General features: G+C 41.0%; 1 protein-coding gene across 8 annotated transcripts; it reads left to right on the forward strand.

The window, feature by feature from the left end:
- Positions 1 to 218: 218 nt before the first annotated feature.
- LOC122880563 (serine/threonine-protein phosphatase 2A 55 kDa regulatory subunit B gamma isoform) lies at positions 219 to 25,055 on the forward strand. 8 transcript variants are annotated; one of them, XM_044205827.1, is made up of 13 exons: positions 219 to 389; positions 2,778 to 2,936; positions 3,332 to 3,668; positions 5,342 to 5,433; positions 7,017 to 7,173; positions 13,951 to 14,048; positions 14,342 to 14,507; positions 15,409 to 15,521; positions 16,329 to 16,506; positions 17,321 to 17,485; positions 18,379 to 18,548; positions 21,915 to 22,006; positions 22,987 to 25,055. In XM_044205827.1, exons 5-13 carry the CDS (start codon positions 7,092 to 7,094, stop codon positions 23,279 to 23,281), a joined length of 1,359 nt encoding a protein of 452 aa, XP_044061762.1. In that variant the 5' UTR covers positions 219 to 389; positions 2,778 to 2,936; positions 3,332 to 3,668; positions 5,342 to 5,433; positions 7,017 to 7,091; the 3' UTR covers positions 23,282 to 25,055. The 8 variants fall into 8 exon arrangements, with proteins under 8 accessions (XP_044061762.1, XP_044061764.1, XP_044061763.1 ...); XM_044205829.1 differs by having other exon boundaries at positions 5,342 to 5,381; XM_044205828.1 differs by lacking the exon at positions 5,342 to 5,433 and adding an exon at positions 5,890 to 5,895 and having other exon boundaries at positions 220 to 389.
- The last annotated feature ends 663 nt before the right edge of the window (positions 25,056 to 25,718 follow it).

The following is a 25,718-nucleotide window of genomic DNA, read 5'->3' on the forward strand; positions in this document are numbered from 1 at the left end:
CTAGCTATGCAGATAGTTTGCTCTTTTTGCCCAGGTTTTGAATGACCTCTTTCCGAAAAACAATAGGGTAAATTGAATTTAATTTGTCAAAAATTACATTTAACAAATTCAACACCATCAATATATTTCCAGGACAGAGACTCATCACCCATTTCGGCTCTATTAAGCTTTTCATTTTTTAAAACTTTTAACCCCTTTTTTCCAGCAGGCAGCTGTTTCCAGCTCAACAAACTGTAGGCAACGCTAGGACGAGGTTACCTGCTAGCACCAAATGCAGACAGACAATAGCTAGCTGCTAGCTGGTGAAGAAAGTTGAACATCTACAGTACCAAGCTAAAGCAGACATTGGTCTTCTCTAGAGCTGGTGGAGTACAAGCCAGAACTAAAAGGTTAGTAAATATTGGACCATATCAATTATTCGGCTAGCGTGTCTGCTGAATGTTCAAGTTACTAGGCAACCGTTTGCTAGCTAACACGTTAGCCATAGCAATGCTATATGTCAAGACTGTTTTGGAGCGTATTTCGGAGTTTTTCTGTTCCAAAATGGGCAAAAATTGATTAATGCAGGTTTAGGTCTACCTATTAGTTATTTATGTTTGTTTATGTTTTACAGACTGCTGTTGTATGGCTCTCTATGGGTTGAATACTTCTGGCTAAATGCTAATCAGTGATGTCACAGCAGGTGTTTTACACCAACTGTCAAAAGGAAAAAAACTGATGGGGGTTAAACCTGAAGAGATGTATTTATTCTTTTATTCCCACTGCTATTAATTAAAAACTACCAAGAGATGGATATACTGTAAGAAATGTTGTAGGACATGGACCTTATACTTTTTATTTTTGGAGGCATTTTAATTATTATATAGGCTAGGCCTATTGTGTAAATGTACATCTTTTATGCTAGGTTATGATTCTGTATGTACCTATTTATTTCCTATTTATTTAAGTGGTTTAAGTGAAAACCAAAAGTTCTAGGGCTACAACTTGATTTGATCTTTGTTTTAATCTATCCATTTTGTTAGATGAATCGATTTGTCTTTTTGGTCTACAAGTGTCAGAAAATGGTGGAAATGCCATCACAAGTTCTGAGAGCCCAATGTGAGGTCTTCAAACGGCTTGTTTTGTCTGAACAACTGTACAAAACCCAAAGACATTCAATTTAAAGTGATTTAACACAGAAAAAAGAAGCAAATCATCATATTTGAGGTGGAACCAGCTAATGTTTGGCGTTTGTGCTTGATAAATGATTGATGATTTATTTTTTGATAATCCACTAACCTCTTCACCATTACAAATCTCCATTTTTAATTGAGTGAACAACAGATTGAACATGGAAAATTGCAAAATTAACTTAAATGGAACAACTTTAGATACTTTATGTAGCACATAAGGCATAACATGCCTTAATTATTGCAAACATGCAGTATCCAAATGTGTCTTTATAGCTTTAGCGATCTACATATTTATACCAATAGATATGAAAGCATGTCAAAGAATACTGAAAACAATAAAAACATTTGTAGTATTTCTCTCCTCTCCCTCTCTGCTCGCTGGGTTTGGCAAAGGGTCAGATCTTACACTGATGGGATCTTCAGTAAGAGCTAAACACCAAACCTTATGGGTTTATGGATTTAACCAGAGGGGGATTTTGGTGGCATATGGTTGGAGTGAATAGGTGGAGACGTGCAGGTAGAACAGTAGCTATATATGGGAAACAGTGGGTGGGCTTAGGGGAGCTTTGTGGTGGATGTTAGGCTGGTGGGGGGCAGTTAGAAGGGCAGATATGGCAGTGGTGTGTGGAGCATTGCCCATCATTGGTGGGTGGGGGAGGGCAATGCTGGCAGTCTTAGAGTAAGTCAGATAAACAGCTCTTCTTGTTCCCTGCTGTGGGGGGGTTAAAGCCTCGTGGCAGACAGCCAGCACCAGTGATGGCACCAACTGTCACTGGCAGCCCCTCACTCTCTGCTGCCATGCAGACTGAAGCCTCTGTGAGTGCGTTGGTGTGCGAATTTAAGTATTTCTCTTACAGTGGTCATTTCTGGTCCCTTCTAGTAGGGCTGGGCATGAAATATTTATCTCCATATTAATAAAATATAATATCAATGTATGTTAATTTTCTGATATTGATATACTGTATATTGCATATGGCAAATTAATGCAAGTTCCAAAAGTTGAACAACAGAAATCTGTAGAGCGTTAACTTGATAAGATCATATCATGATAAGATACTGCTCTAAATTGATAAACAGTAATTGAATTATCGCAGATCCCTACCTTCTAAGCAGACTTGTGTGCAAGAGATTCTGCTGTGTATTAAAATGTGTGTGTGTGTGTGTGTGTGTGTGTGTGTGTGTGTGTGTGTGTGTGTCAGCGGTGTGTTAGTCGTCTCTGTGCTAAATGAATTATGTCTCCAGGTGAATCCTCTAGTAGTTACTGTACTGTGGTTCATATTCAGCACTCAGTCAAGTGAAACAGTCCTACTCTCATCCTCTCTCCTGCTCTCTCTGCTTTCTCTCCCATTAGTCACAACCTTATAAGACACTCAGCCACTTCCGCACTGCCACCCACTCCTCCATCCCTCTCTGTTTCTTTATCATATTTAATCACCTGCAGTCAGTGGTCAGGCAGATCTCAGCTCTGTGATGATTGGCTGCGCCGAGGAGTGGGCGGGGCCTGCTCTGATGCATCACACACGTACCAGCGCAGCAGTACAGCTCCTTTCTCACTCTCCCTCCCCCTCTCTCTACCTCTCACTCTGCCTTTCATATGTACGCCAGAGCGCAGACTGCAGCAGAACGCAGAGCCAGTAGGGTTTTCCTCCTCATACTGAAACAGCCGAGAAACCAGAGAGACAGTTTCCGGCTGAGGAGGCGAGAGACGTCGTTCTTGGAGGATCCACTGAGGAGTACCTGACCCACAAGCTGCTGAGTGTGTAGGTGAGTGTGTGTTTGTCCCACTGTATATGTGTGTCCATGCATGTGAGTTCACTGCAGAAGCAGTAGCACTGCAGATACACCGACCAGGGGCTCTGCTCATCCCTCTCTCCCCTCCCCCCAGTCTCCTCCTCCTCCTCTTCATCTCCTCTCTTCTCTCGGAGCGTCTGTTAACAAGTAGGGACTTTGCCCATTTCTGGGAGCACAGAACTGTGTATGTTGTGTGTGTTTGTGAGAGAGTAAAATTGGTCTGGCCACACCTGGACTCAGCAGCAGCAGGGTGGCCACAAGGTGCGCTGGATTTTTCTTGCCTCACGAGTGATGTGTGCTCTTGTGAGGCACAAATCAAACTCACCCCTGGTAGTTTTTTAACTGTTCAAATAATCCTCCTCCTGCAGGTTTGCATCTGGCTCTCAGAAGCAGTTGTGTGGACTCCTACACGCACCCATCGCTCCTTCGGGACTGGCCCACTCCCTCCCTACCTGCCCCTCATCCTCATTTAAGGATAGGATGCCCGGCTCTGCGCCCCTGTGCTGAGGAGGCGTCTGCGGGCAGCAGTATGGGCGCTGTGCTGGCCGGCATCCCCACCACCCCCTCCACCACCGATCTGCCACCACCACGCTGCCCCACCGAGACGGGCGCTCCCCCCAGCCCCGCTGATGGGCGAAGACACTGACGCCACCCCGACGCTCAACCACCGCGGCTTCCTCCCCGACCACAACTATGTGACTGAAGGTAAGAAAATGACAAAGGAAGCTGCTTGTGTCTAAAGGACTTCTGGAGAGAGTATGTGTGTGTGTGTGTGCGCGCGTGTGTGTGTGTGTGTGACATAGTGTGTGTATGCTTGTCTGTTACACAAAACAAGCTCAGGACGGCTTTCTAATCTTCTGTAAGATCTGTTTAATCAGTGTTCAGACAGAGTTGCAGACAGAGCAACAAGAACTAGGGAGCAAAACACTCTTAAACCATCTTAGGCAAGTTTTCCTCTCCACCTTCCCTCCTCTCATACTTTTTTTGTGTCCTGCATTTCAGTTATTTTGTATATTTTTTGCTTTTGTAACCACTTTCTTACCTTGTGTAACACAGCTGTTTTGCTACACTGCAGGGAGTAATTGATCTGGTCTGTGTCCGAATGTGTGTATATGTATGTCTCTGTTTGTGTCTGTATGTCAGAGACAGAGAGTGGGAGAACAGTTTTTTTTTCTGTAACAGCACCACATTCTTTTGTACTCATTGTACTGTATGTCATCTCTCACACACATCCACTCTTTGTTACTTTCTCCTCTTGAATATAACAGGTGCAGGTGTCAGATTGAATATATAGCGTATCACATCTCAGGCGGGGGAATATTAAAAAGTCCAGCAGCACACAAGCCGTGCAAACCACTGGATTCCTTTGGTTTGTTTCATAAAACAGATGGATTATAACCCTGGATAACCCCCCTTCTTCTAATCTCAAATACGCCACTAATCTCACCTGCACACTAGCTTCCCTGTCTGCCTTCCTGTCTGTCTGTCCCCAATCTGTTTCTTACACTCAGCTCATTGTTCACCACGCCTCTTAGACAAGAACAGCGGATTATCATTTGGGGGCATGAACGTGTTGTGAGCTCATTTGTGATCCTCGTATCACTGTTTCCTGTGTCTGTGCTGTATTATAATTTCCCTCACACAGAAGCACATGTAGTCAGGGAAGACCTGTAGTGGTGCCTGTTGATTGAATGTGTGCATTCAACGTATTGTATTGCTGAGATTGAAGAATATCTATGTGTGTGTCTGTGTATGTGTCTTTGTTTGTCTCCATGTGTGCGAGTGTCTGTGTTTTCTTATACATAAAGTATTTCCATGACCAATATGTGTCTTTGTCCATTTCAGAAGAGGATTTTTATGAAATAGTGGCAGAAAATCAGTCTTAACATCCATCACCAACCATCCATTATTGCCATAGCAACAGTCTGTGATGATAAACATGCTCCTTTTCATGCTTGGCCATTATGATTGACAGGTCGTCTCCACCCACCAATAATGGCAGTATTAATTATTCCACAAATCTCAGGCAGACACAGACATTATTCAGGGTGAATTGCTGATGTGTATACGCCAAGGTGAACATGCCACTGAACACTATTGGTCTGAAAGGGCTGTGCAACACATGGACAGCCTGAAAAGAGATAGTTGCAGAAGAAGTGCAAATTTTTGCTAAAAAAATCAATCTCACAGGTATTCCCTTAATGACCAAAGAAGATAATTGTCCTGTCACAAATAAACAAAATGATTCATTACCTGCCTATTCTTCTACGTCCACTCCAACCCCCTCCACCTTTCCTCCATGTTCACCCCATCCCCCGTGCTCCTCCCCATTTCCATCCCCCACTGCCTCCCCCTCCCTCCCTCCCTTTCCCCATCAGTCCTCTAATGCAACTTGCAGCATTGCCCGGTGCTGAAGTGGTTCGTCTGCCAAACAATTGCTCTAAAGGCTGCTCAAACACAATGTGCCTCTGTATGTGTGTGTGTGTTAAAGAGAAAGACAGAGGCTAGTAGAGACAGACAAAGTGAGGTGGTGCATGTGATTTTATGCTTGGGTGTATTTTGTTAGCTCCTGTGTGTCTCCATCTTTCTTTATTTTTTTTCCTGTGTTACATTCATATTCATGTCTGTGTCTTTGAGTCCATCCTGTGTGTCTTTTTGTTTGCTCAGGTCTGTGTGTATGGGTGTGTGCCTGGGTTTTCTGTGTGTATGCGCATACATAACAGTGTGTCTTGTAGATCTTCCCGTGGGGATTCCCCTGCCCTTTAACACCTACAGGGGAGGGATGCTTAACCTCCCTTTACCTTAACGTCCCTCCCCTCCCTTCTTCCCTTCTTCCCTCCATCTCTTACTCCCTTCCTCTCACTCCTTTTGCCCTTCTCAATATCTCCCTTTGCAACAACCTCACCCCTGACTGGAGTGACCTCAGGATTAAGTATGGATGAGGAAATAATAACAACAATTATACATTGCATCAAAATTCAGAATTTTGGCATTTTTGACAGTTTTGTAAATAAATTATTTATGACATTTATAAAAAAAATGCAAGAACACCAACCCCCATTATTATTGTGCACCATATACAAAAGCATCAATGCTGTTAAGTGAAAACTGCAAAATGGTACATCTTAAGGAGCTAAAAAAACAGCCTAGTTTTTAGATTGATGTGTTTTTGACAGAATCTAGCTGATTTTGAAAAGGTTTCAGAAACCTTATTGGAACTAAAACTGACAACAAAAAATCTTGGGATTACAAACTTTTGACACTAACATGCACCTGAACACCATACTGCAAGAACAAAGGAGCTAAAACCAATAAGAATTGAATTAAAGCCAAGCCAGTATTCTGACCATTGTAAAAACAACAAATATGTATAAATATAAATTGAACATGTAACTCTAAAATTAAAAATGGCAAACATTTGCTGATTACAGCATCTCACAAATGAATATTTACTTGCTTGCCTTCATTTCATATAATTTCAAACTGTATCCCTTTGAGTTTTTCAACTGTTGCACACACAAACTTAACAGTTTAAAGAAATTGCTTTGGCCTTTAGCAACCTGTGATGAGGAGATGTCATTATGTTTGACATTTTAACTGACAGATTAATCAATAATGAAAATAATTGTTAGTCATCATAACTGTATGTAAGTAAGTGAGCTTACCAGCTCTCACTGCTCTTTTCTAATTGTCAATCATTGTCACCTCTGTGAAATGTGAGAGCTATCTACACATCTACCTACTAAGACATATTAAGACTCTGTCCCATGAGCTGTCTATCTGCATGTCTTGCTAGCCTTCCTGCCAAACCCAACATGTGAATACATCATGTTGTATAGATACAGAATGATCATAAATACACCATCAATATTTTTTTCTCTGGTGAGTACTCATGGCCAAATGTGGTGATGCAGTAACTCAGTCCCTACCCTTAACCCCACCCACCTTCCCCGGTCCTTCCTTCCTTCCTTCCTTCCTTCCTTCCTTCCTTCCTTCCCCTCTGCTCCTCCCTGTTGCCCTCCTCCCTTCCCTCCATCCTTGCTCCTCTTGCAGGGCTGCTCCTGGCTATAGCCTGAAGAGCTCCGCCCATCTTGTCCACCCCTCTCCACCCTGGAGTCCTCCCCCAGGATGTTGAGCCCCATCCAGGTCCTGTGCTCCGACATCACTACCCTTTCTCTGGAACCCGAGCCGTTTGCCTCTTACACTGAAGGTGTGTGCTCTATCCTCTTCTATCCCGAAGGTCATTTCTATGTCGCACAGTTGCGCCATATGACCCCAGTGTGAGACATGAGAGTTTGTGTGTGTTCAGATGGAGTGTGTGTGTCATTAAGTGTATGTGTGTTTGAGTCAGGTGAATTCTCACGTCTGAGACTGAGTGTTATAAATATCTTAAACATCACTTTGTCTCTGTCTGTCTGTCTCATCCTTTTTGTGTGTCTCTATTTTTGTACCTGCCTCTTTATTTTTGTCTCAGTCTGCCTGCTTCAGTGTGGATTGTGTGAGTGTGTGTGATTTATTTCTTTAAATAGTTTGACCAGACGACACTCCGTAATACGAAGGAAGACACACACAAACATCCATGCACACAAACATGCACAGACACACACTCTAAACCTCTAAACACAATGCAAACAACATTACAAAAATGAAGCCAGAATATCCCGGATACCGGTGCTGCCATCTTGCACTTGTGACATCATTTGGAGTCTGCGCAGTAGTGACTCAATTGTGAGCCGGCCTTAGCTGTCAATCATGACATTATACCCCCTTTATATAGCATCAAATAACTAAATAGAACCATACTTATCAGAAAAATTAAGAACTACCTTAAATGACAGAAACCATCTTTGGGAAAAATTTATTTGACGTGTACTTTGTTTTTTTTATTCGGACCATGTCCCATCCGCTAACAACGGAGGGGGCGGGGTTTATGACCTATACTGTAGCCAGCCACCAGGGGGCACTCGAGTTGTTTTGGCTTCACTTTTGGGGAGCTGTCATGTCATCCATCTTAATATACAGTCTATGGTGCAGATATTCATAAGCACACCCGTAGGGCTACAACTAATGTTTTTTCATTATCAATTCATCTGCAGTTTATTTTCTCAATTTATTGATTAATTGTGTGGTTAAAATGTCTGAAAATAGTGAAAAATGCCTGTCACAATCTCCCAGAGCCTTCAAACTGTTTGTTTTGTCTGACAAGCAGTCCAAAACCCAAAGGTATTTAGCTTGCTAAAAGAATGCCCTGAACAGCAAGTAACTGGTTCGATTCCTGGTTGGCCGGACCATTTGCTGCATGTCATTCCCCTTCTCTCTTTCCTTCACATTTCCTGTCTTTCTCCACTATCACTATCAAATAAAGACATAAACTGCCCAAAAAAATGATCTTTAAAGGTGAGGGTGAAACCAGTGAATTTTAGGCATTTTTTGCCTAAAAAAAGACAACAATTCATCAAATATCAAAATCATTTGCAGAATAATTTTCTGTCCACTAATCGTTTCAGCTCTACACACATCTGCACAGAAAGAAACAAGTGTAAAAAAATGATGAGTTTTCTTAATATGGGATTACATTTTAGTATTTATAAGGTGTCAACACATAATCTCATTTTTCAGTATCGCCGGGGTTATATTGGATGTAAACCAGCTAAACTCCTAATCTTTTTTATGTTACAGTCTCACTAATCTGTTGGAAAAACAAATTGATTTTTATCAAAAATGAATCACACATTGCATCTTTGAGAATTCATACAGCTAGAAGATGTCTTTGCAGCTAGGCAAAGCAAAGCAGGATTACAGGTGTATTTGACACATGAAGCTGGCTTGGTTTGTGATCCTAATTGTTTGTGTCTATAACCATTAGGCTCACACCAGCTCCGCTCCATTGTGCAGATGTGTGTTTGGAGAAATGGCCGATTCCCTGCTGTGCTGGGCTTAAATCACTTCTCTCCACACATGTGCACCTCTAACACAAACACATGCGCCAGTTTTTTTCCCAGATAACTCCAAAACTGCAGGACAGGGATCAATTTAACGTCTCCCTCCGGCAGTCTCTCCCCTCGTCTCCTTCGCTCCCTCCTCTCCCTCTCTCCCTCCAACCAGTTTATTTCTCTACAGGGTAATTGAGTACACACACTTGTGCACACGTACACAGGAAATGCGGGGTGCCAACACACACACACACATCTCCCGCTGAGTGGTGGCTTGTCCTCGCTTTTAAGGAGTGTGTGCTTTTGGCTCTGCTTTAATGGTCCATGTTTACCCAGACCTAAGATATCTATAATTGGGACTGTAGGACGTCTGCTCCCCTCTCTGTACCCATTGTAGCCCTAACAAAAAGAAATAAGGAAATCCACCTCCCTCGACTTCCGCCACCTCCCTCATCTATCTACCTCCTCTCCTCTCAAGAGTGCCTGCCTGGTCTAATTTTGTAGCCACAGATGAGCATATGTGTATAATACAGACTGTGGTTGGAACCAACGACTATTTTCAATATGAATTAATCCGCCTATTCTTTTCTCGATCAATTGATTAACTTTTGCTTTATAAAATGTCAGAAAATGTCTGAAAAATGCTGATCACAATTTCCTGAAGCCCCAGGTGACATCTTCAGATTGCTTGTTTTGTCCAACCAATTGTCCAAAACCCAGAGATATTCAGTTTACTATCACTTTAGACAAAGAAAAGTAGCAAATTCTCGCAATTAAGACACTGGAATTAGGTAGTGTTTGTCATTTTTACTTGAAAAATGTCTATTATCAAAATTATTACAGATTCATTTTCTGTTGATCGAATAATAATTTCTCCCTACAACATCCTTTAATCGATGAGGAGCAGAGCTGTCCTTATAAACACCTCAGAGTGCATTTGTGTGTTTGGTGTTTATCACTTGTGTATGTTTTTTTATGCTTTAGGTTCATTCATGTTTGTGTGTTGTTTTGTGTTGATGTGTGCTGTATGTATGTGCAGGCGCATGCACTTGTAGTCACAGTGTGTTCCCCCAGCTCCTGCAGTGGGGCGATGAGTCAGACGGGCCTGCTGATGCTAATGGACTGTCTGTGGGAGATAAACACAGCTAGCTTGTTATACTGTAGCATACAAACACATCCACACTATAAGACATTGACTTACAGCTTGACAACCTAACAGACACACACACACATATTACATCAGTACAGTACACTCCACTCTTGGAGGAGAGCCTCAGTGCTCATGATGATGCTTGTTTCTTCAGTTGTTGTTTGTATTTGTAGTGGTTTATTTTTCTGTAGTGTTCTTCTAATGAAGAGCATCAGAGAGACAGATGGGTGTCAGCTGTGTGTGTGTGTGTGTGTGTGAGAGAGAGAGTGAAAGAGTGAAACACAGAAAGATAGAAAGAGGCTTCAGGTTAAGAACAGACAGAAGATGAGGATGAGAGGAGAGTGTGTGCTCCATATTTTATTCAGCTATATTGTGTGCTGCTCCTGTGGTTTTGCTTAGCTTAGCTCTCTCTCTGTGTGACTTGAGTGGAGACACAGTTATCTGTAAATGTGTTGGGTGTGCACACACACATAAAAGCATCAAGCACACAGATTTGCTGTGCATCATTACATGACTGTGTGCATTCAAAACTGCCTGTTTTTATATGCTATCGTGTGTGTGTGTGTATGCATTAATTATCTGCATATCTTCAATTTGGACCATAGCGTCTGCTCCATCTCCTGGTAGTAATTTAGCAATGTTTGTTAGTGGACAAAACTGCAGCGCCATAATTATTTTACCACATTCCTTCTTCCTGCGAGGATTGGATTGATGAATCTCACTTCCTCCTTCACCAGACTTCCATATACGGCTACCCGTTACGAGTACCGCTGTTAATGGTTGGCTCAGCCTGTTACCATAGCAACCCCTGCTCACGACCCCTCCAACGCCTCCGCCCCAGCGCCTCTTCCCTCCATCTCCCTTTCCATCCTTCCCGTTCTTCCACCACCAGTATCACCACCACTACATACACGCTAACATACAGCCAGGCATCAGTGCCGTGGGGGAGGAGAGAGGGAGAGAGAGAGGGAGACAGAGAGACAGAGAGAGAGATGGGGCAAAAGAGAGAAACTGGGGAACGAGATGAGAGATGACAAAAGAACGCGTGGGGGGAGAGGGATCGAGAGAGCAAGGGAAAGCCTGAAATAGAGGGAAGAAATTGAAACAGAAGAATAAAGAAGGTTCTGCAGTAACTGAGAGGTTAAGAAAGAGTGCAATGACTAGTGGAAAAATGAAGTGTGTGAGGAACAGGGTGAATAAGGTTGTTAGTGTAGAGATTGAGGAGCAGTCCCTGCCTCCCCTCATCATAAAATCTCTCTCTCTCAAGGCCACCACAAAATAGGCAAGGCTACAGCTTTGAATCACTGCGAGTCTCAATAAATACACTCTTAAATACACTCTTTTTTTTTATTACAGTCAATGCTTATTAAGGACCATGTTCTTTTCTATCAAAACTGAGCTCAGTAGACTCTTGTCGAAGGCTTGGTGGGATACAGAATCTGAAATTAGTCTTATTTTTAAAACTAATCTATTAGATGATATTATTTGGTTATTTGGTAGTGCAGTAGCAGATTTGAGCTTTCGCTGTACAAAAATCTCTGTGAGGCAGGACTGCTTTGGAGGCTAGGACTCGAGGTCAGTCAGAATGCACCTTGTTAATTCACCTGTGGGTTGTGCAGCTTCCTTCTTGATAATCTTGAACATAATTTGAAAATAACTAGGTTTTGTGTTTTTAGGTGGAATTGCTTTAAAAAATGTATTATCAGCAATGAGTAGTTTTCAGTAAAAAATAACTACATTGGCTTTTATGTTCCATCAGACACAACTGTATGTAGGAGAATTGGCAGACTTTTATCTTCTTTAGGCTAGATCATCACGATGATGATCAATGATTTTAGATCAGGTGTTTTTTAGAAAATGTTGCCGCAGAGCACAGTCTCTACAACTGGTTGTTGTGCTAACCCGATCTTGTTGTTAAACCTTGATGTGCTGAGCCAAAGAACCTAGTAGATTTCAGTAGTGAAAGACCAATTCAAAGGAATAGGTCGACATTTTGGAAAATTCACTTATTAATTTTCTTGCAGAGGGTTAGGTGAGAAGATACAGTACCACTCTCATGTCTGTAAACAAAATATTTAGCTACAGCCAGCAGTCAGTTAGCTTAGCTTAGCAAAAAGACAGGAAACAGCTAGCCTGGCTCTAAAGTCTAAAGTCTACATCTACAATCTTTCTACAAAAACCAAAGTTTAAAAATGACAAGTTGTGGTTTTAGGGAGGTTACATATTGGAACTATTTCTTGTCTGGGCGCGGTAACTTCGTGGAGTCTCTGCTGGTTGCCTAACCTCCTGGTGACTCCAGGAAGCCAATAACTATTCCTTTTAAATAACTTCATTAGTAGTGAACTGATTTGGTCAGTCTGAAAGAATCGTGCAATAGCAGCAGCTGACTTACTGTCCCATACCGTAACTGAACCGCTGAACTGAAAACTGAACCAGTTTAGCCTGTATCATGATGCAGTATGTTGTGGGTGTCATGTGAGGACAACAATATATGGATACAATTTGATAAAGAAAGCTTGAGAATATGTGCGTTTGTTGTGACTGTGGTTGATTATGACTATTTTGGAGATTATCCAGTCACTGAAGTCATCGCCATGGTGATCAGCATCACCAGCAACTGTCTGTCCTTAACACAGCCTTTGTATTTACAAGTGTGAAAATAGTCCAACCACAGATTTAAAACTTCACAGCTGAGCTGAACATTCAGTTCACTTCTGTTAATAAAGTGACTTCTTTACTTGTTTGTTTTGTTCAAATCAATTATGTTTAGGGTGACTGAGAAGCATGAATGTAGGAAGATGACAGAGCAGGTCAAAATATGGGCCTACATCAAATATTTACATGATGATGGATTTTTAAAATTAGCCATTCATGACCATGGCATTCTTGATTTTGTAGGGTCAGCAAAGCAGACTAGCAAATTAGCTTACCTAGTGTGGCTAGTTTAAACTGACTTGACTTTACATAGCTTTCTACAAGGTTAGCTACATCATCTCATAGCACCTCTCTTTCATTGAACCTCAGTTTATAATTTCTTTGAAAGAGGTAAAAGGAGAATAAGTAGACAGAAGGACAGGGAGGAGAAGACACAACCAAGTGCTTTCTATTTCACATTCTGTGCACTCTGTGATGCAGGAAGGTCCACTGAAAGCATTGAGGCGGTAAATGCTAAGTGGTTAATAACGTGCGTACACCTCGTATTACAGTGTTGTCACTGAGTCACACTGTGTTGGTGTTTCGGGACACAGAGCTACTGATGGGGGACATTGTCGTAAATATGCAAATGAATGTCCTGAAAAATGATATTTGAATGATATTGAATCACTAACGCAAATACACTATGAGTTGTTTTTACACTTCAAGACACTACAGAGATTATAGAGTACAAAATTATTCCTATACACACGCACGATGAACTCAAGTGACACTGTAATCTTGTGTGCTGTGTGTGTGTGTGTGTGTGTGTGTCATTGTGTGCGTCATTATGTATGTGTCATAGTGGAACACAGATAACACCTGTGTCTAATGTGAAACAGCTGTGTGTGTGTGTGTGTCTCTTTGATTTTCTGTATGCTTTGATGGGCTAATATGTACTGTATAATCTGAATTTTCTCTGAAAGCTTACACACAATTGCACAATATTTGTATTAGGGATCAAATATTGTTTCATTCTACACATTAATTTGCATATTTAATCCATTTACATGTTAATGCATTGACTGTTGACTCGGTTTAATAATTTAGAGTCAGATAAACAGATTATATAGATGAATGATGATGTGTGGTCAATTAGCTAATGGCTACTCTTTCTTTCTCTTTCCCTACCGTTCTTTCCTCTCATGCTACATCTCTCTCTCTCTCTCTTCCTCCTTCTTTGTCTCTATGTCTCTCTCTCCCTCCTCAGCTGATATCATCTCCACTGTTGAGTTCAACCACACAGGAGAGCTCCTGGCCACAGGGGACAAAGGGGGCCGTGTGGTCATCTTTCAGAGGGAACCTGAGGTAGACACACACCAGCACTCACACACTTACACTCATACACACAATTGTACCATTTTTCATTCCAGCTCACACACCGTTCCCCTCCAGCTACAGTCTAGATTGATTGATAAATAGTTGATGCTCCTGCTGTGTCAGATAGTGTATCATTATAGCTGTGCAGAGTCCATGCCATGCTATTTCTTCACATGATCAAGGTGATGGAGACCAACTCAGGCCTGGGGTGTTACATGATTGTACATGTGAGCAAGTGCACATTTTTCTCTCCACATTTTCACCTCCTTTTCTTCCCGCAGAGCAAGTCTGAGCCATTCTCCCAGGGAGAGTACAATGTCTACAGCACCTTCCAGAGCCATGAGCCCGAGTTCGACTACCTTAAGAGTCTGGAGATCGAGGAGAAGATCAATAAGATCCGATGGCTGCCTCAGCAGAACGCCGCACACTTCCTCCTCTCCACCAATGGTGAGAGACCCCACAAACACATCCATGTTAGAGGAGCCAGGAAGATGTGGAAGTAGTGATGTGCTTAGTTAATATGAATGATTATGTTTTTAAAAGGCATTATTTTGAGTTCTGAGTTACCATTATTTCTCCCTTGTGTGACAGAGTGAAGGGCCTGGTGTTGCAGTTGAAATTAAGACCATTATTTGAGTTTTTGGGGTCAGAAAGCAGTTTTTCCCTCGCCTAAAGAGAGAAGAGTTGCTGCTCGTGTTGCATCACATTTCTGTAGTGCATTAGGAGTTTGTCTGTCTTAGATAAGAGGTCCGATCATGAGTTTATATACATCAGGTTATGGCTATATTGGAAGATCTATAGATTTTCCCTGAGCGCCCTGTTTATTGATTTATTTAAGTACTATATTATTTATGAAGGAGGGTATGACAAATGTAAGACCTGCCTCAGCAGTTGGGTAATGCTGCTACTGGACTGCTTGCTGTCATTTTTTCAATATAATACAGAGACTTTTTGTGTCTGCCGGTCTTGATAAAACAAAACCTCACTGCTGGCTCTTTTGGAGCTTCAGAGTCCAAGCTGTCTTTCAGAGCTGACAGTTTGGAGTGTGGTGGATTATCTTGTGTATTAAGTCATTTGTTTTGGGTTCAAGTGCCTAAGTTGACTGTGTCTTTATGCTAAAATCCTAAAGTAGCTCTTTTTTAAAATGATTTTAGGCTTTTAGCTTCACCAATTTGAGATGAAATTCTATATTTAGCCTACTCTGATATGTGTAATCACATCTAATCTGACATCACCAAATAGCTTCCTAACCGCAGAGCATATCAGCAAGCACCTTTTATTAATTTGTTACACTTTCAGATTATATTTGTTCTTTTCTGATTGCTTAATGGCCCTGTCTTTTTCCCAGATAAGACCATTAAGTTGTGGAAGGTGAGTGAAAGAGACAAACGGCCGGAGGGATACAACCTGAAGGATGAGGAGGGTCGCATCAAGGACATGTCCACTGTTACCTCCCTACAGGTAACATCTATCTATCTATCTATCTATCTATCTATCTATCTATCTATCTATCTATCTATCTATCTATCTATCTATCTATCTATCTGTCTGTCTGTCTGTCTGTCTGTCTCTGTCTGTCTGTCTGTCTGTCTGTCTGTCTGTCTGTCTGTCTGTCTGTCTGTCTGTCTGTCTGTCTGTCTGTCTATCTATCTGTCTTGCACACACTAAAACATTCATAATCGCAGTCAGTTGTGCAGCATAACTGGGTCAGTGGGTACAGATGTGTTTGCATGTGCAAAATTGGGTCACTGGCACAATAGTACATGTGTGTATGCGTGAGTGTGTGGGGGCGGAGAAAACCTCTATTTCCAGCTGTACAGAACAGCAACACATCTGGATCTAAATTAGTCAAAGCATCAGTACACACACAGTTTGCCCATGTATAGTATGTCCTTCTTTGTAGAGGTCTGAGAACATGTGTGTGTATGGTGCTCCTACTGGGCTGTATGCAAATAAGGACACACATTTAAGCTGTGTATAAAAATGTAAATCATACATCGACAGTGTAAATGCAAATGTCAAGATATGAAAATGCAGCCAAATGAGCTTTAAGTCATGCACTGAATTGGCTCTTGATCTTGCAAGCGAACAAGTAAGGGTTCTAGCAATAATGTATTATTGATGTCAAAGGAAGTAATGCAATAAATATTTATTCATGATACAATGAAATGATTTAAATTGAATCTCCTGTCTGTACCTTGACCATCTTTCCTCTCACTAATCAGGTACATGGGATGATAAACTGCTGTCTCTTTCTGTCTTTGCAAGGTGCCAGTGTTAAGGCCGATGGACCTGATGGTGGAAGTGAGCCCACGGCGGGTGTTTGCCAACGCCCACACCTACCACGTCAACTCCATCTCCGTCAACTCCGACTATGAGACCTACATGTCAGCTGATGACCTGAGGGTCAACCTCTGGCATCTGGACATCACCGACCGCAGCTTCAGTATCCTTTGTGGGCTGTGGTGTGCATGCAGAGTGAGGAGAGAAGAAGTCAAACACACATGCAATCATGTAGGCATGAGCGTGAACACACGTATAAAAGAATAGGAATAGAGGGAGTAGAGCAGGAATAGATTTATTAAAGCACAAGGACACAGATAATTCATGCATACATAAACACATTGATGCTTACACATGCTCAAAGCTCAATCGCTGCCCACACACACACACAACAAACTCCCACATTGCAAATCCCACTTTGTTGTATAAAGAAATGCACAAAGACACACAGTGTTGGGGGAGGGGAATATTATTCGTGAGGAGTGAAAATGTAGCTTAATGAATAATTCAAAGCCTGCATAAATATTTCAGCCCCTTTCTGAGTTCTAATCCAGCTCAATAGGACACAGCACAGTCATATCCCTGACCCAGACAGGATTTATAATATTACAATTTATCTGAATATGGAATTACTTTTCTCCTAACAATCCCCCCAAGATATATTTATATTGTTATGCTTTATTTCTTCTGTAAATGATTTACATTGTGATGGTTATGTATACATTTACATAATGTACATGTTTTTATTTTGTGTGTGGATTATGGACCTGTGGGGGTTACCACATGAATTCGAACAAAATCGAATTTGTTTCTCATTGAGTCAGTGATTAAAATTGATAAAAGGATTAATAAATCAATGTACTTATATGTATATACAGTATGGTAGACTTCAGCAGGTAAAAACAGTTCAGGCTAAAAAAAAACTCCTTGGGAAGTTGACTCTCTTTGTTGTTTTCCTGAGCGACGCTCTCTCTCAGACATTGTGGACATCAAGCCAGCCAACATGGAGGATCTGACAGAGGTGATCACAGCGGCTGAGTTTCACCCCCACCACTGTAACTTGTTTGTCTATAGCAGCAGCAAAGGCACCCTGCGCCTCTGTGACATGAGAGAAGCAGCGCTGTGCGACAAACACTCCAAATGTGAGTAAATAGGCTGAGAGCTGGGATGGAGACATATGTTTTTTTTCTCTTCAGACAGGTCCTTAAAAGGTCAAAATGTGGTAGTTTTGCATGTTTTAGCCTATGAACTACAAATCAGAGACAATTTTGCTGCTGAATATTTTTCAAAGCTTTTAGATGTATTTGTCCTACCTTTAAGGCAGCCATAAGTTTCAAAATATACAGTCCACGGTTTTAGTTATTGCCATCTTGTTTTTAGTTATGCTTGCAATGACGAATCCTAATAACTTTGGTGACCCCCCCAGAGGTTCACATTTTCGGTTTTGAGTGAAATGTCTGGATTGATTGACATTGAAATTTGCTGCACACATTCATGCCTCCCAAAGAGTGGATTGTAATCACTTTGGGCATCCCCTGACTTTTTATTTATCGCATGAAAATCAGCTTGCAGAGACTTGGGTTAGGATAACTAATCCATCACAGTGGATCATTATCATTAGTTTGATTTATTTGTGTGTGGTTATGTAGTAAAGAGCAGGGACTGTCTTCCTTTGTGGTGCATTCCACCAAGTGTATTTAATTTGTAGTTAATTAACTGAAACTGGCAAAACCTCAGGTATGTTTATTTATTGGATATTAAATTATCTAAAATCAAAAGAGTAAGAAGCTTGATTTCCTTACAGTTTAGGAGCACAATATGTCTCTTTTGGAACATTTTTTCACCATTCAATAATATTTCTTTCCACTGCAGGTATATTATTTCATTAATACAGAAGAATTAGTTTACCCATAAATCTGCTGTCCTTAAGGGACAACAGTTCAATTCATGGCACATTTTCTCTTATGATTCAGATTTATGGGTTTCTTTTTGGCTTAACTCCCCCTCCTCTCTGTCTCTCTCCCACCCTCTCCAGTGTTCGAGGAGCCCGAGGACCCCAGCGCCCGCTCCTTCTTCTCTGAGATCATCTCCTCTGTGTCGGACGTCAAGTTCAGCCACAGCGGTCGCTACCTGCTCACCAGAGACTACCTGACTGCCAAAGTCTGGGACCTCAACATGGAGAGCAAGCCCCTGGAGACGTACCAGGTGTGTGACTGACCACCTGTGAAAAGCATGAGGGAGTGTTACAATACAAAAAACATGAGAATGAATATTTTCTCCCAGGCTCAGCTACTATGATGAGATTCCTTCTGGCAAGGAGCAAATTTACTCTGGGCAAGGTGACATGATCAGTAGTCGAGGAAGCATTAAGCATCATTTCCTAGAGGGAGATTGGGATTATTGCAGATCATAATATAATGATGTCGAATGATCATCGGTTTTCTACAACTTAAACGCAGTATAAGATGGAAAATGTCACTGTATACTGGTACTCCACTAACTACTCTTGGCACACCACAAATATACAGCAGTGTGTTCAAGCAGAACATTTAAGTTGTGGTTTATTGGCTGTTTTATTCTTCCTTCATCAGCTGACAGTCAACATTCAATCATAGCCAATAGACTTTATAACCTGACAGTTCTCATTATTACTCTGCTGATACCCTCATGCCAACCCCATATGCTGCTGCATAATTTTATTTAAATACAGAAACCAAGATCACAAATCACAATTACATAAAGTACACCCATGTGAAGACAAACCAATGATACAAACACACCCCGTTTCTGAGAAATAAGAAATTATATTTATTTTTGTTCTCTCTTGAAAGCCATTATGGACATGTTTTTCTAATGCTCTTAGATTACAGTTAATTTGTCAACATCTGTTATGTTATTTATTCAATCCAAAGGCCAACACAAACATAACTGACTTAACTATACAGACTGATTAAATTCCATTTGTTCCCTTCATATGTAACATACATTTATTCCATATTCCTTTATAATTTTCATTTTTCTTACTTCTTTTTAATAACATTATCTCATATGATGGTCTAATGAATGAATCAAACCAGTTTTTAAATGATGGCGCGTTCGAACTCTTCCATTCTCTAAGGATTATCATTAACACAAGTCCTGAACATAATATATTTGCCTGTATTTGATTCGGTCCAGGTACATTAGAGAAATCACACGATAAAACGTAGGGCACTTACAAATCCCTAGACCCTCTTCCATATAGTTCAGTATTGTTTCCCGTAAAAGTTTTATCACGGAGCCCACAAAGCATGAGCATGTTCTCTTACACCTCCAACACCTGCTCTCATCAGTTGGTCCTGCTTATGTGTTAAGTTTTACAAATTGGTGGAAATTATACCTGAAAATGATATGTTTTTTTAGCCAGATTTCATCCCAACTCTCCTATGGGAGATTTTGGACTGATCTGTTTGACTCTTCACCACCATCATCAAAACACAAAATGAGGGAAAATCTTTTGGTTTCACTGTGTTCAAGAGACTTGGAGAATCTCTTCCAAATAACAGTGATGCTGTTCTTGTGGCTTGTGGTGGCCCAACACCTTACTAAGAATTCAATACAAGATAGTTCAGTTTGTTATGTGGGGGGTTTACTCTTCCAGTACACTCTTTGAGCAGAGCTTTTTCTACCAAATGAAAATATACAGAAGAGTGTTTCAGAATCAGAATCAGAAATACTTTATTGATCCCCGAGGGGAAACTCTTTTGTTACTCTTTTGATTTGTGACTGAAATCACTGTTGCGTTGTTCAAACTGCTAGGTGACTAGTAGAAAGAGGGCATTGTCATCCTGCAAATATTCATGATTAGAGACAGAAATGAATCATGGGAAGGCATTTGTCTTAGAATCATAGTACTTACTGATGATTAGGTTTTTCCCAAACCTTTTAAGGATAATTGGATTGATTATGCGCCAGAAAATCCACTTCTTTCTCGTCAGTGCAGAATCACCAGAAACTGTGGCCTAAGTTTTTAACTTTGGACTGTAATCTGTAGATGCATCTCTGTGTGTTTGGCATATTAATACGTACGTGACACAAGCACAAACAGTAAATTATCATTATGCCCTGTATATGCGGTTGAGATTAAATTGGCTTAACGTGCTGTTGAAAATGTACACATACAAAGCTACATACATCTTTCACACATCCACACTCGTGTGTCACTTCTAAGTGTTTACAATTGGCCACGCCAGCTTCTGTTTATGCATTTATGTGCAGTAAAAGTATTTATCAACTTCTTTTTTCAATGTGTGTTTAGTATTCCTGCCGCGGGCGTGTGGGTGAACTTGTGTGTGTGTGTGTGTGTGTGTGTGTGTGTGTCTGCCTGACGTGTGAGCACCCATGAGGCAGCCAGAAGTGGGAGGCTAAGACGCATTGGAGCTATTTATAGGCTACCGAGCATCCACTCATAAAGTTAAACAAGAAGGAGGGATACCTTACACAGCACCCCACACCTAGATCTGCAATGCAGCATGGAGAGGGAGGACGAGGGGGGAGGGAGGGCGAAGAGGGGTGAGGGTTTGGGAGGGAGTGTGAGTATGGTGTGATGAGAGGAGGAGAGAAGGATGAGGGGAGAGTTTGTAAATGAGAGGATGAGATTGAGAAAGAAGGATGGCAGAGGTTGAATGGAGTAAACCGAGTGAAACAGAGGGATGAAAAAGGATTTCAGAGCTAAACTGCTCTTATTATGGTAAATTTACACTCTTATTCCTCCTGGAACATGAAAAATATGCACAAATCCATGAGGGATGAGGCACTGGACTCAGACTGGAATCAGAGAGCATGCGGACTGGAAAAAACAAAAAAAAAAAGACTGTATATTCAACTTCAGCTGACACTGTATCATTTCACCACGAGCAGAAAGACCCATAGGGAAAAACCAAAATGTCACCGGGTTTGATGTACAACCATGAGCCGACCTCAGCTTGACCGTTTATTGATTGCAAGGCGACTGTTGACTGCTGACTTTATGCAGAATGTGAAAATAGGGGGCTGAGGGGGCTTAATGCAGAGTGCAGCGGCTGGAAGAAGGTGTAGATTTCAACCCTTTGCATCACCGAGCAGACACAGTGCTGACACAGGCAGGTCGAACGAAAGCACAAGGGAAAGCTTTATTAGTCAGTGAATATGTGTGTGTGTGTTCACATGTGTGTCTCTGTTATCATGCCCTTGGTGGGTTTGGATGTTAATGGATTTACTGATATGGAAAAGGAGTTTAGATTAAAATGTACTCCTGGCCCTTGTATTGCCGAGGGCTGGTGTTGTGTCTTATTAGAGTTGCCTTCAGGGAGGTTTGTGTTACAACTTGCCCACATTTAATGTGTTTTGTCTGTGCTGAGCTTTGTGTGTATGTGTGTGTGTGTGTGTGTGTGTGTGTGTGTGTGTGTCTTACTTGCTCACTCTTCTATTTATAGTTTATAAAGAGAGTTGATACCTGGGAGTGAAGCAGTGGTGTGCTGGACTAATTTTTAATCATATCTGTGTGTGTGTGTGTGTGTGTGTGTGTGTGTGTGTGTGTGTTTATTCCTCCAGGTTCATGATTACCTCCGCAGCAAGTTGTGTTCCCTTTACGAAAACGATTGCATCTTCGACAAGTTTGAGTGTGCCTGGAACGGCTCGGACAGGTACCTGAAGTGTCTGGATGTGTTTGTCTGTGTGTTTTTATGTTTATATACTTATGATAACTAAATATCCCAAGATGAGAACATATATTTAAGTTAATAAATGGGTTTACAGTTAAATGGTAACTTCACCCAAATTATAATATTCTACTTACCCATAAAGGTACATTATCTTACAATTACATTATCCAGTGTAACCAGGACATTGTTTTTGAAAAGACAAGTTATTGCTTTTTTTAAAATTAATTTTTCAATGCTGTGAGTCAGTGGTGGAACACAACTTAGTACATTTACTCAAATACTGTACTTTTGAGGTACTTGTACTTTACTTGAGTATTTCCATTTTATGCTACTTTATACTTCTACCCCACTACATTTCAGAGGGAAATATTGTACCTTTTACTGCACTACATTTATTTAACAGCCATACTAGTTTCGAATTAATATTTTACTCTCAAAACAAATAATCACCATATAAAATATGATGCATTGTTACAGATTAAATTACTTAACAGTACATAAAGCAGTTGGGGACATTCTGCATAATGAGTACTTTTACTTTATGTACTTTGAGTACATTTTGCTGATAGTACTTTTGAACTTTTACTTAAGTAGAATTTTGAATGCAGTACCTTTATTTGGATATTTTTATAGATCGGCATTGATACTTTTACTTAAATAAAAGATCGGAATTCTTGTTCCACCAATGCTGTGAGCACCACAATTGAATCTTAAATATCTTAAAACTTAGGATATAAGACTAAAATCATCTGCATGGCCAGATACCTCAATGGCAGTAGTCTTTATGTAATTTGGAGGAAGTGACCCTTTTATGTTTAGGCATGTAGTGTAGGGTTAAGGTTAGTTTGGGAAATTAATGTAGTCAATGAAGGTCCTCACCAGTTTAATGCTCAACAGAGAAAAGAGAATGAAAGACTCCAGACTGTAGCAGCTGATCCTTTGTCTCCTCTTCCTCTTGTCAGCGTGATCATGACCGGAGCCTACAACAACTTCTTCCGCATGTTTGACCGGAACACCAAACGCGACGTGACCCTGGAGGCGTCAAGAGAGAGCAGCAAACCCCGAGCTGTTCTGAAGCCGCGGAGAGTCTGTGCCGCCGGAGGAAAGCGCCGGAAGGACGACATCAGCGTGGACAGCCTGGACTTCACCAAGAAGATCCTCCATACAGCCTGGCACCCGACCGAGAACATCATCGCCATCGCCGCCACCAACAACCTGTACATCTTCCAGGACAAACTCAACTCTGAGATGCATTAATCAATGGATGTCAGTGGTGGATACAAATGAGTTTACACCTGAACACACAACTATGCCAGAATGTACACATTTATGGACATACACGCACAGGAATATGCCTAACACATCCACACACGGTCAGAAAACATACACACATCTAGGTCTACACTCTGACACACTCCCCTCACCTCCTCCCCAGCCTCCCAGAACTGAAAGGACCTAGAAAGGGCTAGAAAGGGAACAGGCTGGATTACAAAATGGATTATGGATTGCAAAATTGTCCAAACTGTGGATTTCTTGATTGTTAACCTCTGGATTGTGGTTGATGGTGGGTTGTTACAGCTCAGCTTCTGAGGGGGATTCTCCCCCCCCCCCAGACTGGAGAGATGTTTACATGTTTGTCTTTTTTCTTTTTTGGTTCTTCGGGCTATTTTGCTTTCTTCACCTCCTCCTCCTCCTCCTCCTCCTCTCTTTTCTGTATTTGTGTGCTCGAGCAAAGCCTATTCTTATCCCTTGCCCACTGTTTTGTGTAACAAAACCCTTCGTGGTTGTCTACCAGCGGCACTGATGAAAAATTGGGGCATTTATGTAACTGGCCATTTGTTTGATTTCAGATCAGCTACCCCACTTGCAGTTTTTGTAACTTCTTGTTAAATGATGTTAATGATGGTAATTATGATGACAGTGACAATTTAAAATGATATGTGTGATGTGCAAGGATGAACTCGGGACCCTCCCCTTAACCCAAGTGCACCCAGACGCCTCTGAGCTCAACTGGACCGTGTTCAGTGAGCTAAAACATTTACAGTCCTGCAGATAGAAGCAGAAGTTAATAGGTTATTACACTGCGGCCTAATATGAGGACACACTCTCATATCTGCTCCACACACTGTGTTTCAGTCATTAATGTTTTCTCTGCTGGAACAGGCCCTTCAACTTCTCAGTTTGTGGATTCTGCTTCTGGTCTGGGGCTGCGTCGTGTGCTACTTTGCTGTTACAACTCAAATCAAGCAAAAAAAGAAAAAAAGGAACTAAATAATTTCAACAATCAAGCAAAAAGATGCTGCATGTGAAACCAATTTAGCCTAGGTGTTTATAAATTGACTGACTGACTGAGTTGGCTGCCTTCTTAACCATTTAGACCCAGCTGTACAAAGGCTTCAGGGGCCCTCGGGGGCCCCATGCAGCACGAGTAACCATAGAAGGCCGAGCTCTCCTACCTTTATTTGTGTCATTGGACACTGAAGCATGTTTACCAGTGTTCGGTTCATACACTTACATGTACATTTTGAATGAAGCCGTCCAAGAATCAGTTTCTACTCAACTTAAACTGAGAACCAAGAAGAATGGGGAATGTTTTCATTAATGTTGTTCTCTAAAAGAAAAAAGGAATTAAAAAATCAAAGGGCCTAAATGGTGTCTGTATATATCAACTCTGTTTTTGACATGTATCAGGTTTATTTTTTTTTAACATCCACAAACAGACTGCGGACTCGATCATCTGTATTGATGATCGCTTCCAAAGCTACATCAGAGAGATGATACTTTAATCTCTTCAGCCTTCCTCACTGATTACTTTTCTGATGCGCAGAAGCTTTTATTTTTAGTTTATTCTTTTATTTATCCTTTTTTTTGGAAACATCTGTCAGTTTTACTCCACGTCCCGACCAAACTAATGTTGATTCACATTATTTTGTGTTAATGTATGTTTAATGACATAATTGTCAAATGGACAGTTATAAATAATGTTAATATGTTTTTTTCTGAATAAAGATTTCAACGAAATTGCATCCAATGAGCCTACATCTGTGACTTTTATTGCAATGTAATTCTGTTAGACTGATAATAATTGCCACTGCCATTATGGAAATGTGCACACTTTATAGCTTCAATTTATATGGGTCTATAAGGGGTAATCATTACAGTCTGTGATACTAGTGATGTGGTCTGAGGCACCACCTAGTGTCATTATACACTTATTACATCTGGAAACAAAATGATTCTGACAGATTCTAATGCCTCCTAACCTTTTCTGCCATGCCCCATTTTGGAAGCTGAAAAAAATGTGTTACTAATTTACTAAATTAGTAATATACTAAAATTACTGCGTGTTTCTTTTCTTCATTGTTTCTCTTCATTTACTGTTGTGCAAATAAAAATGCAAGTTTCTACACACAAAAGTCACGTCTGTGCTTTACTGATGGTGAACTAGATGGGCCTTTTCAGGTTTTGGATTTCTCTTAAGTGTTTGATGAGCATCAGTTTTTTTCTTTTCTTCCTAAAGTGTGTTCATCTTGTACTTTACATGCTTAATTGCTGTGTGAATAAATCTTTCTAACCTGAATTTTGATACAATCAATTGTTCATATCTGTGCACTCTTGTTCTTCCCAAATGAATCACATTCACAGACTTTTTTTACAGGAGACATTTTGACTTGTCATAGCAGGAAAAGCACAG

This window comes from Siniperca chuatsi, linkage group LG8 (genome assembly GCF_020085105.1).
Source record: "Siniperca chuatsi isolate FFG_IHB_CAS linkage group LG8, ASM2008510v1, whole genome shotgun sequence".
Lineage (NCBI taxonomy): Eukaryota > Metazoa > Chordata > Actinopteri > Centrarchiformes > Sinipercidae > Siniperca > Siniperca chuatsi.